Source organism: Poecilia latipinna, unplaced genomic scaffold, assembly GCF_001443285.1.
Source record: "Poecilia latipinna isolate Pla-1442-1.1 unplaced genomic scaffold, P_latipinna-1.0 Scaffold107, whole genome shotgun sequence".
Taxonomy (NCBI): Eukaryota; Metazoa; Chordata; class Actinopteri; order Cyprinodontiformes; family Poeciliidae; genus Poecilia; species Poecilia latipinna.
The window spans coordinates 799,257-812,545 of record NW_015112723.1 but is presented as its reverse complement, the minus strand read 5'-3'; the positions used below and the strand labels follow the sequence as shown (position 1 = coordinate 812,545).

Genomic DNA, 13,289 nt, shown 5'->3' with positions numbered 1-13,289 from the left:
TGTGTGTGCCAAGAACTAACTCTCATTCCCCTGGGCTACATATAATGCACAGTATAATTTTATACACAGTGTGTAACACACTGCTTTGAAATGTCCTATGTATAATATTGCAAACGTTCTGAAATGTTTTACCTTGCAACAAGTAATTAGCTAAGTTGAGCCAAGTTAATATGAGACTATAACAAATCTGACTTCTATTTGATGGCATACAATCTCAAAAATGGTTTGAAGTTTTCCCCCTTTTTTAACATTCAACAGAAGAAAATTAGGAAGTGGCCTGCATTGTGCATTTTCATTCTGGATTAAAGTTGTAAAAGTAGTTTACTTATGTTTAATGCAAAGTACATAAACATTTCTTTGGTGTTGACTGCTTTAGATAGTTATTTGCTTTACTCACTTTCAGGTTTTTTTGTCATGGTTCTCAAGTAAAAGAAATGCAAACTGGTGACCCCTTCTGCATGCAACTCATAGAGATCATCTATAAGCTGCATATTCTTTGTCTAAATTCATGTAATTAAAAACCTTGTATGCACAGTTTGACATTTGAGACAATTGTGCTCTTACTCTTAATTTAAAATGTTTATTACAGGTAGATTGATGTCCTGTTTCACTTAAACTGGTTTACTCCTCCACCAGATATTTATGAGCAAAGCTTTCCAGCAATATAAAATCATTTCCAAGTATATATTTTTTAATAATTTCTTTTTATAAAAGCCTGATGATTAAGTAAAATCACACTAGCTTAATTTATGTCGACTTTTAACAGTGTATTTTTCTCTACAGTATATTCTGATCTCTGCTTCTTTAACTCTTTTTTTTTCTTGCAGCATTTAGTGACAAACTGTGCTAAATGCTATGTGTCGACCTACCACTTTGCCCATCATAATTTGACTGTCAGCGCTGGAGACAGAGGAAATGGGATGTGAAAATGAGTGTATTCGATTGAGGTCCAACAATGAAGGTTTCAAACAGCTGTGAAAAGAGACAGAAGCCAGCGAACACACAAAGCCGGGGTGGACGAGCAATGTTAAAGGATATTTTACCATGTCCCTTTGGATTAGGCCTGGAGATTGATATCTTCCAGTCAGATGAAGCCCTGACGTGAGTGATCCGGGCCTTCCATCATTGTGACATGCGGCTCTTGGCTAACGCTCATTCGTGTTGATGGGCACACCCTTCGCCACAAGGGCCTTGGCTAACATGGCCACCTTACTCCGTCCCTGTGTGTGTCTGCCTCACTCCACCATCTCTGTTCTTTTATTTCTATTGCCCTTCTCCCCTGTTTTCTGTCACCATGTCATGTCCAATCACTGTACGGCTGGGCAGGCACTCAGTTGGATAGGCAGGAAGCAGGAGCCCAAGGTAGGGAGCTGCCTAACAGGCGTCAGGATGGGCACTGAAATGACTCTAATAATGGCGTCTCCATGTGGGCCAGACTGGACAGTCAGTTAGCAGAGCCAAGACGGAGAGTAATAAGTGTTTGATGTCTGCAGGCAAAGGAAGTGTGAAGGAGCATAGCCGACCCTGGGCACTCTGGTGAGACAGGTGCAGCTAGCCGGGCTCCGAAGTTGTAGATTGTGGAACAAGATGTCAGATGGGTATTGATATGTCACAGTGCAGGTCACGAGGCTGTTTGTTAAAATGAGTGTCTCAGGGCGGTAGCAGCCATGCATTAATTGATGTCTACATCAGATGAGAGGGTAGAGGACAGCCTGATGTGTCTGTCGCTCAGGGAAAGGTGAAAGCTTCAATAAGCAATTGTCAATTTGTTAGCATTACCAGTGAATGAAGAGTACAACATGTAACTGTATCCTCAGTCCATGTTCACATTCATGCGTAAAACTCCAGCGGTGCCAACTCTTGTGGGTAAAGTTTTCGGCCATCTTTGATTTGATGGAAATTGCTGCTGACAAGCAGCGAGGTGCCATTCTGTCTGCTGATGCGTGAAGTCCATCATTGTCTGTGTGGTTGAGTTTAGTTAACATGACACTTAGCGACTGACATTGCTTCAGAGCCGGCAAAACACTGTCATTGTCATGTCATTTATCTTTTGCTAGCCAATTTACAATGTGTTCCTTTCTGAATGCCTCACTGAGCACCTCTTGGTTTTTACAGCCGGCGTGAGTAGCTCGACAGAGCTTTGATGCCCTGCGAGTGTATGTCAACCCCTCAAAACATTTTAAACGCTGCACCTTCCGCTAATAAAGCCACAGCTGTCCTTTCTGCTGTGGCTATCTGGTAACAAGCTACTTCCCTTTGAACAGTTTTATGTGGTTGTAATTGACCTGACAATGGGGTTCATTATGCAGTCCCTTTCATGCTGTTTTGCCTGATAATTATTATTTAATGTGTTCAGATGGAGAGCATCATTAATTCATCCCTTCCTCCAATGTCAAAGAGATGAACAGTGAAGTTATCACTCTCTGGTGATTAATATTGCGCTCTTTTGTTATTGAATCCTGTCCCAGTGATTAAACCTTCATTGAGTGACTCACCAGCCGCTCTTATTAACAGCGCCATTAAGGAACACAGTCAAATCTCTAATTGGAATTTTTACTTTTTTCGTCTATTTTGGTCAGAGGTTTGAACCACTTATCTGTGCTTTTCTTTTAATTAGAAATCCTGGGTGTAATGAAGAACTCAATCGATCAGTGTCAGGTCATGCAGTGTGCATGGGTGGTGATTTGTGAGCCACATATTAACTGAGAAAATGAGCGCCTATGATTACTTGCATCATTAGTGGCTTCTTGCGCCCTTAAGGGTAGATGAACTCTAGCAGTAAATAACTTGCTTGTCAATGTTGTGCTTAAAGTTCTTTGCTTTTTTTCTTGAATCATGCAAGACGTTTGTGTTCTGGCTTGTTAGTAGTGCATGCTCCATAGATATGTTTGACTTTGTAAACTGACATACATCCACCATCTTATCTCCAGCCTTCAGAGCTACTGTAAGAAATGTTCTTCCAGGCTGTGTGTCAAAAATGTCACTAAAATTAATTTCACATATTTTTAATTAGAATGCCCACAATGGCAACGTAGTACTGAAGCGAACTTGCTTTTGGTCCAAATTCAATTCCCCTTCTGTCCTAATGGAGTGAAAACATTGTGAGTGGTAACATGCTAAGCATGTCTTAAGTTTAAGTTGAATGAATGCATTACTTAGTAAAGCAGGACTTGAATTGAAAGGTTGGTGGAATCATGTTTTGGAAAGCTTCTTCCTTAGAAAACCTGGTCAAAGTTGAAGAGATTAAGCTAAATACAAGATGAAGAATTGGTCAAAATTGTAATCTATAGAATTGCAAAACTGGCTGGACCACTCCAAAAGACTTGCAGCTGAAATTGCAACAAAAAGTGGTCTTGTAATGTATTGCCTTAGGGAAGCAGATGTATGCCACACTTTTCAGATTTTTATTTGTTAAATATTTTAGCGTGTATTCTTTTCCTCTCCACTTTTATGTGCTACTCTGTGTTGAGGATGCAGAAAAAGAAACAATTTGTTAATGTTGCTCTTCAAAAAGCTTCATCGAGCAAAAATCTGCTTTCTATTGATTAGGGCTGGTTGAGTTACGACTCCTCAGCCTTTCTCAGACAGGCTATCAGCCTTTGGCAACAACAAATCTTTCAACTTCTCATCTCATGTATGCAAACTCTCACACCATTTATCCTCCCTCTATTGGCATTTTTGTGTTACTTTGTGACCATTTTGCCCACTTCCTAAATATTTGTGTAAAACACTTTAGTCTATTTTTAATATTTTACCTTCCAATATAAAAAAAAAAAGTAACTTTAACCTACGGTACATAAAAATATTGTTAAACAACAAGTTAGTTTCAAACTCTCATTATTTCTAAAGCTGAATGCTAATATAAGAAAAAGTGCCATGTTCTGTATGTCTAAGTATTGGTTTAAGCTGCAGGGTGTTTTACAATTTATTCCTGACATGTTTGAGAGGTACTAATGTTATAACCTGGATAATGATTCCTTTCATTGCCTCTTCTCTCTACATTTTCCCTTGCCTCTCACTCAGTGAAAAATTAGACACATTTCTCTGATAGCCTTTGTGAATGTTGAGTATTAATGGCTAATGAATTACCGATGAACATTGATGTAAATTAATCTCCTTGATGTCCCAGGGTTATATGGTGGCCATTTAAAAGTTTAATCAGTACACTAACGTCGAAAACATGCAGGCGATGTCATTGAATGGACGCAATAAATGATCAGGATCTTGAACAGTGGAGGTATAAGCCCTGGGCTTGGGTCATAATGGCAGCTATTTATGTTCAATGGCTTAAATAGTATTTTTAACTGTTTAGGCCAAATAAACATTATTGAGCTTAATTAATGGGACAGACTCACAATAACAGACGAACTGATTAGAGCAGTCCATTGCCTGTATTATGGTGCTTTTAGCACGAGCTCATTTGCAGCACCTATCTCATGTCACCGTAATCCTGAAAGTTACTTACAGCTGATTTACTTGAGTTTCAAAAAAGAGACTACTATAAGCTTAGCATTTAAAATGTAACAATGTTGACCTCCCATTGTAATCGGTGTGTATTACTTGCAGCTATTCACTTTACTCCATTCTTTTCATTTGACTCTGGCTTCATCTTCCTGATACACAAAATCACTGTCATATCAAGTAATTAAAATTTTGATCTGCCTTTATGTTGAACATGATGACATGAAATATTTGCTAATAGTACTCACACAACTGCACATTTACATTGTTTTTAAATGTTGTACAAAGATATGTGAGGTTCTGTCCAGTATCATGTTTCTATACACCAGTAACATCCATTAATTGTTCTTCAGTTCCTCCAATCTGTTGTGAAGCCCTATTTCCACAATACCACTGCTGCAATTATGCAAGTGCTAAGCAAATACTGCATCAATAACTAAATAATTGGAGTAATAAATCTCCAGCCCAAGATGGTGACAATTATAGAGAAAAATATAAAACACACTATGCTTCCACCACTATGATAACTTTAGGCCTTCCTTCCACTGCACAGACAATATATTTGGCAAAGCAATATCATAAAAAGCATACTTCATGTATGTGACATGATCTCATGTTTTATATAAAGTGTTGTATTTGTTTGAATTGCAATATTCCTGAATAGCATTTTTAGATATGCCAACATATATAGCAAGATAAGATAAAAACTTTATGCCAATAATATACGATAATGTTTACCCACATTTCAAAGGTGCTCTGAAGCTTATATGACTGTTTATATAGTTTAAATTTTGTAGACTGATTAATATTTTGAGCCATCCTAAATATCGATTGATCCTGGTGAAAGTTGTCTTTAAGGAAATTGGTTGTCTGCAAATGACTATGTGGTCCAAGTGAAGAGTGTGGGTCGAAAGAAGGGAGGTCAGAAAGAAAAGCAAACACTTGGAAGCAATGAGAAAATAAAAATAATGAGTTGAAGACTCCAAAGAAGAGAAAGGATACTGCAAGGGAGAAAAAGAGAAGTGGGTGCAGTCAAAAAAAAAAAAAAAAAAAATGGGAGGACAGATTTGGAGAAGGGACAAGACAAGAAAATAGGAGTGTGCAGAGCAAATTCATTCTGAGAATAGATAACCTTGATGTTAAAAGCTACATCCGTTTGGACATGTCTTTCTGTGACATATTGATGGCCCTTGAAAAAGAGTCGAGCTGATTTTATGCAGGGAGCAGTCATTAAACCCACTCCATCTCCCATCTCTCTCTAACTCCCCTCTTGTGAGTGTGTGCTGATTAAATGCAAAACTCTGGAGCAGGCTTTTAGAAAATATGGGAAGGAATTCAGACAGATTCATGCATGCAGATTCATGGAGGTCGTACTTTTTCATCTTATGTGTTTTCAGTGTACAATCAAATCCAAAAATAAAAAAAAAAACCCTTGCATTTTCAGCGGTTATGCACATCTAATAGAGGGTCTAAATATATTTTATTTTGGCACAAATCTTACCTTAAACCTAAACTTGGCTCCTATTCTACATTTAAAGGTCAACAGACAGAATCAGTAGTAGCCCTGCAATGTTTGAATTTGTACCCAAGACCCCAGTGATATTTTTGCAGTATTGTGTGATGTAGTGACTGCTAAATTACTGGCCCGATGTAGTTCGGAAGTGCCTCCTGGGCAGTATAATTTTATCATTGCTACAGAAAACTCAGATGGAAGGAGCAGCTTGGACTTTGTTGATACTTGTCACTTTCAGGTCAGGTAGCAGAACTCTAAAGGCCAATTCATGATGTCCATGCCCACAAGGGTCAGAGTGACCTAAATACTGTAATCTGTCCTATTTTGCAAGAGTCTTTACACTGCAGACCAAGACTGGTAAACTTCAGAAAAGTGTGCAGTACAAGATTAACTTCAGCGTGTTTGAAAAACCAACCTTGTGTTTGTTTGACTTGATGTACAGTTATATTTTATGCAATACAATATATGTTTCAATAAGGTTTGTTTGTCAGATTAAAAGTACCTATACAGGTAATAAACATACTTTTTATGACACTGTTGTATTAAAAATGCTTTTAATGGTCCAGCCTTAAATTTGTTTAAGTGGAAGTGGAAAACAACAAATATCAAAAATAAACTTGAAGACATTATTCTATGTGCAACGTGCTTTACTAAGTGAATCGGGTTGCCTAAAAAGATGAATTTTTAACAATATTATAATTTGTTCATAATAGCTCCTTGTTTTTAGCGAATTTGCCTTTAAAATGTGATTCATTTTCTTCAGATGACCACAACCAGAACAGAACAGAATGCTTGCACTAATGTTAAGAGAAAAGTTTTTTTTTTGTTTTTTTTTGTCATAAAAGCATCTACATCCACACTATTGCTTGCTTTATTGTAGTCAGGTACAAAATGCCTACAAGCTTAATCCTATAATCCAACTGAAAACAAGAATAAATTCTATTTAATGCACCACTTTGAATAGGATAGGATAGCCACTTTATTTATTTGTACATTGTCACACCCTTTGAACTATTGGCACTATCTATTTGTATCTTACAAATAAAAGAAACACTACACATTTCATTTGAATATGGTAGAAAACAGGTAAATCTTTCACATTTATAACGGACAATATAAAGTCAAGTTCAGATCAGCATCTGGGTTCAATGCACGACACCCAGCAAGGAGCAAAGGTAATCTTGGAGAGAAATAGTCTGGAATCATATTGTCAGAATTTTTAATTCAATTTTTGTTTTGCTCGTGACATGTAAGGTTGGAATCTTGGTTGGTACTTCACATTTTAGCTCTCAATGGTGATAAGTATATATAATCTAAAATATTAGTTGGAAATATTTAAAACAATATTTTCCTGTAAAATTAAATATTACTGTATTTTTACAGCATTATTTTGCAAATAAATCAGAATACAAGGTCAAAGAATTTAACAATTCCTTTGATAATGTCATAAAATTCATCCTTAATGCTGCATCTGCAGGGGATAAAATGTTCTGAAGGTTTTTACATTTTTAGTGGCGCTAGTTTGACTCAGGAAAAAAAATATCTTGTTTTAAATACAACAAGACGTGTAGCGCAAAGCTGTGACTGTTGCTCCACCAGGCCATTATGGAGGCAATAGCCTACTCATAACTTTGTTAATCTGTCACGTCAATGGGGGTTCCCACTGTTCTCATGGAGCGCAGAGTTTGTGTGCTGAAGATGTAAATATGTATGGGAACATGACAGTGTTAGTGATATAAGCACTCCCAGCCGTGGCTTAAGATACACAGAGGATACTGTGGAGTACTGAGTTTGGCATAGTAATATTTGTCATTAAGTATGAGTTCATCAGGCAGAACCCCAGAGGCGTGAGCGTAGCCTCCGAAGGCATTATGTAAGCGTGAGTTTGGCTTAGTTACTCCCTTCCTCGTTTCCAGCAGGCCAATCTTTCACCTGGTTTCTCTTGTAATAAGTGCAAGCTCTCGCTGTGAGGGGGAAGAAAGCAAGCTGGAGTGTGCTGTTTATGCACACAATGCGGCACTTAATGTAGTGCAGAAATGGAGAACTGTCACATTTGTGCACTTCTTCACCCACTGGGAAGCAGACAGCAGACCCTGATCTTTGTTCTTCCATTTCTTCTAATTTACTCCTCGTCCTCTTTATTACTCACAGGCGTACATTAGCGCTGCTGGAGAGAGCTACAGGTCACTCATCGTCCAGACCTTTCCAATTGGTGCCGGAGAGCTACAAAGTGTGGCCTCTCCAATCATTCTCAGTACCCATGGGCTGAAGTTGAGTTCAGCAGAGTGTGAAGGCTTGTGGGGCCTTTACTTTAGTTCCTTCATCTGTGAAGGTTATCTCTGAAAGGCTTTGGTTGCAAACCTACAAATATATCCCCTGTAGGTAATGTCTTATAGGAGACTTGGTTCTGGTGCCTCAGTGGGTAATCTCTTTAAGGGCCCTACTCCTGGAGAGAGTGAGTTTTTCGCTGGGTACACTGTGAATATGTGAAAGACCCTGGCAACCATTTGATCTGAGTGCTGTGAGATACCCTGAGTCCTGTGGTGTCAAGCCCAGTATACAACCGTGGCACCTTTGTCCCAAGGCAAATCACGGCAGCTGGAATTCATCCCCCCACTTCCCCTACACTTCCAACCTCCACACTGTCAAAAAAAAAAAAAAAGCATATACACACTCATGCGCACCCAAACACACACACACACACATGTATACATCTCTCATACACCGGGGGAGCAGGCAGGCATGGAGCTGGTCTTGGATTTTATCGGAGGTGACAGCTTCTCACACTTCAGTGTTTGGATCACCTCAAGTAGCTGGGCTATGAGGGGAAATGAGCACTGCTCCACTACAAAGTCCAGATTTAGATTGACTGAGCTTGTCCCCGGGCCTGTGGGCTTCTGCTGCTGCCGTACTGCTCCTCCGCCTGACAGAACACCCACCACTGCTGCAAGGGACTGGTGCGCTGTGTGGGTTCCTGTGCATCTCTGTGCACCACATATGTGCACTTGTGTGTTGCGTGTGTGTGTGTGACTTGGTGGAGCCTACTTTGAAGAGTCAGAGAGAGCGGGGAAAGAGAGCGATGTGTCAAGTTTGGTTAGAATTGAGGGTGGCATCAGAATATGCTTGGCACTAATATGGCACCAGTATCTCTGTCCCCATTCCTGCTTTTTGTCACTTAGTTGCCATTCTCTTCCCTCTCTTGACAATGTCTTTTTGGATTATCTGATTGGACTTACCACTTGGAGCGTCCCTCATCCCTCTGTGACACTGCCTCCCCCATATGTCTCTCCACTCCTGCCTTGTGTCTGGCCTGCCTCCTTTCCCCTCCTCCTTTAATGCGCTTCATGTCTATTTAGAAAAGCTGGTGAAAGCCGTATCTGTCCTGCTGTCAGAGGATCATTGACAGCACTAATGCCACTTGTCCTTGCCTCATTTGGAAAGAGATGACACTGAGGTACAGCCCTCTGCACTAATCAAGACGGGATGTTAGTGTTTGTGACGTTAGCACCACAGCAAACTGACCGCAGAGCGTTTGGGCCAGCCATCTGCCTGAACAGCACCACCTCTCTGTACTACAGAAAACCACCACAGACAACCTTCAGTTCTATAACATTATAGGTATGTAGATAGGGGCCAACGACGTAGACGCAGATACAAGAGCTTAAGTTTGTATTTCTATTTAACCTTTTTAGGTGTAAATGATTACAGGTTTATCTACTTGACCTCATCTTTTGGAGCAAATACATAAACGTATTATTCTTGTTTCAATATTGAACATAATTACACAATGAAAACACTTTGAAATTACTAATATTTGATATATATATATATATATATATATATATATATATATATATATAATATGATAAAAAAAATTGAAAGAATAGATTACCTTTAGTTTGTAAAAACTTTGGGTTTTCCTTTTTATAGCATGTATTACAAAAAATAACTAATACTGGAATACTGTATTAAATATATATTTTGTAAAATAAATGTACCTTAGCCAGCTAAGATAGCAGCTACAGCAACTGATTGGATTCCATGTGGATCGAAGTTGATTTCACTTATACCAAAGCAGCGTTGTGTCTGAGCTCTTATGTGTTTGGTTTAGGTAAAGAAATTTTCTCTATACAAGAAGGAGAAATGTTTGTCATTTCAGACAGTTTGAAAGTAGATCTACAGCGTTTCAGTGTAATTGTTTCCAGGTGTCAAACGACCGTTTTTCGTTTGTTTTGAGAGAAAGACTTTCTTTAACTTAGTTTTTTTGTTGTTGTTTTATTTTTTACTTGCTTTCCTGTCATGACATCTGTACAACTTTGCTGTGCTTTATGGAAATCGAGCAGAACTGTATAATTAGCTGTATAAACAGCATTTTTTCTGCCTTTCTGTCACAAGTAGTGAAGAATGATTCATATTAATAGCAGAGGCAACTTTATATCATGGAGAACAGTCTGCTAAATCAGTTTTACTAATATTTTAAAACAAAGAAAAGATGATTACAGAGCTAACTTGTTTGCAACTGTCTTCTGTTACTTACTTGGAATCAACGCAGCCTTTTTCCTGGAAAATGTGGCTTTTTACCTCCACTCTGAGGTTTCATAAATGGTGCTAACATTTTTTGGACTGTCAGCTCATGAAGAGCTTAAAAGAATAAAACAGTGCTGCTCTGCTACAGTCATTCAGCCTTTCTGTTATCTGCTAAAAGGCTTTCTCTCTCACTTTTTGCAGCTCATAATGACAAGTGTCCTTTTAAATGACTTGCCACACCACATCCACACTGAAGAGTGTTATTGCCATCATGAACAGCAGTGCTACATTCGTGGCACTCGCTGATTGGAGAGCAGTTTTGAGTTTCTGACCGGCTGGTCACCAGACAGGCTGATCAAGCTCAAAACTTTGCAGTTCAGGTCACGAGTCGATTTCTCTGCTTCTCCAGTCCATGAAGGGAGCTGCTGCAGAATTGCTGGCATAAAAAGATAATCTAACCATGATTTACACCTAAACTTTGTTTTATTCTCTTTTTAGGGGTATTCGCCAAGTGTCGCTACATCTACTACGGCAACCACTCAGAAGGCAACAGATTCATCCGAAACGATGAGCTCTGATGTCCACAGGATGCTCTCAGAGGAGTCGTGTTTTTTTTCTTTATTTATTAAAACCACTGGGGATTTTTTTTTTTTTTTTTTTTTTCAATCACCTAATCTACTGCTGGAAAACAAAAGATAATTTTTATCCAAATATGCTGTTATACTTATGCATGATGAATACTTTTGTGTTCATATTAAATTTTAGAGCCATTGTTTTAGCCTCCTCTCCTGAGCTGAGCCTACTTCTGTTTTCCTGCTTGCAGCTCAGAGTCAGAGATGACACTCCCACTGACATGATTGCCTCTAAGCATCAGCTGCAACACAACTCACACACACACACACACACACACACACACACATACACACATGCACACACACATACATAGACACAAGGACCGTCTCCCTGCCTTATTGTCTTACACACAGCGAGCAACAAACATATCCAGGCAATTGCTTCCTTTTCTTTGACACCCATGATGGATCACTTGTCCACAACAGCTACTAATCAAGGGTGAAGGGGGTGGCGGTCACACACCTGGGCCCCGACATGGACTCATCTTCTTCATTCTTGATTTCTCTGTTTTGTTTTTTTTTTGTTTTTTTTTTCTTTTCTCTCCTGCGCTCGCTGGACTTAAACTGCTATTTAAGTCATTAAGATAAGAGGTTGGAGAAACCGGTGAAAGCAGCAATAGCTGAGAATCGGTGTCTTCAGTAACATGCACAGCAGCATTCCAGATTTTGACATTGTTCTAGACAGTGAAATTGTGTTTGTGGGAGCTGTAAATAAGTTTCTATTCTTATTGCTGTTTACATGTTACCGAGCATTGTGGGATTACATCCTCCTACACCATTTGATATGTTTGGCCCATCTGGAGCCCTAATTACCTGCATGCCCTTCAAAACATGAAGCTTTACTCTTTTTCTTGCCATTAACGGTTCTCCTTTTGGCACCTGCTCGGTTCTCCACTAAATCTGTTGAAATTTCTGCTGGATTCACTGTTAAATTGGAAGATTTTTTGTATTCCTTTTTAACAATTTTTACTAAAACAACTACCTTGGTGAGGATCCCCAATAAAATCATTCATGCTTTCCATAAATTGACATTCTTAAAGATTTAGGCACCCTAGTCAAGTTATTTAACAACTGATCTCCAAATTCAACTCTGTAGCAAACAGTAAAAAGTTACGGATTAAATATCTGTAAAAACACGCCTATGCAAAATGTTCATAAAATGTTACCAGCATTTCATGTTTAAGGTTGGTGCAAGCACTTTATCACCATAAACACGAGTGCATGTCTAGCTACTGACTTGTGCAATGTGCACAGTTCAGCACACATGGTTTATAAACCCTAAAACAGCTTAAAAGAAATGTGGCAAACATTGATGTTACCGAAAAGAGAGATACAAAGTGAACTTATAACTAAACTCAGCTAACTAGTTAATGTTATCTAAGTGAAAAATTCTGTGAAGTGAAATTATTCTCTAGAGCGAACTAAAACCATTAACACAAACCACTGACTATTTTCTTATCACACAACATAATTTTTCCATCTGTCCATTTCTGGTAGAAGTTTATTGAAGTCCGATCAGATTGTTGTACAGTTCAAAATGGCTTCCTGTTGAGACTGATGAGACTCGTTCCGATCTTTTTTCTAACCTAACAAGTTAAAACAACCCAGCAGTGAAATGTCATCAACTTACAACATAACTGAGTTGGACCACAACAGGTAAAACTAATCAAATGGAGTGTAAAATTTATCTTTGGTATATTTTTCCTAAAAACAATAGAAATGTCGGACTGAAATAATACTTTACTACCGGATTCTTATAATTCATCTAGCATTATTGTTCTTAATCCTGTTGAGTTTTTTTTCCTACTATGTCTTAGCCTTTGTTTGTACTTGCTGTGGTGTTTTCTTTGTTTGTACTGAGGCACACTTTCAGATATTAACAAGCTGTGAAGACATGCACTGGAGTTTCTGTTTATGTGAATATTATTGTGTTTTTATTATTACTGTTAATCTCGCACACTGTGTTTCTGGTATGATGGCTTCAAGGGAACCTTCCAGATGAAGATTTTGAACAAGCATTTAATTTCTAACAACTGATCTAAGAAAAGAAATATATATCATTGTTGTGTGATTAAAAGGGCTGAACTCAAATATGCTGAAGTTGTGTTGCTATATTTATGTCGATTCCTGGACCAGTTCAATACATTGATACCTAA

The 13,289-nt window shown here is 38.5% G+C and overlaps 1 protein-coding gene across 1 annotated transcript in view; it reads left to right on the top strand.

Annotated features, from left to right (window-relative positions):
- The window catches only part of lrmda (leucine rich melanocyte differentiation associated), a 109,169-nt gene extending 95,943 nt beyond the window's left edge, over positions 1–13,226 (top strand). Inside the window, exon 6 of the mRNA XM_015027855.1 lies at positions 11,000–13,226. Within this exon, the coding sequence (XP_014883341.1) occupies positions 11,000–11,079 (80 nt within the window). The 3' untranslated portion in view covers positions 11,080–13,226. The remainder of the gene's footprint in view (positions 1–10,999) is intronic.
- The last annotated feature ends 63 nt before the right edge of the window (positions 13,227–13,289 follow it).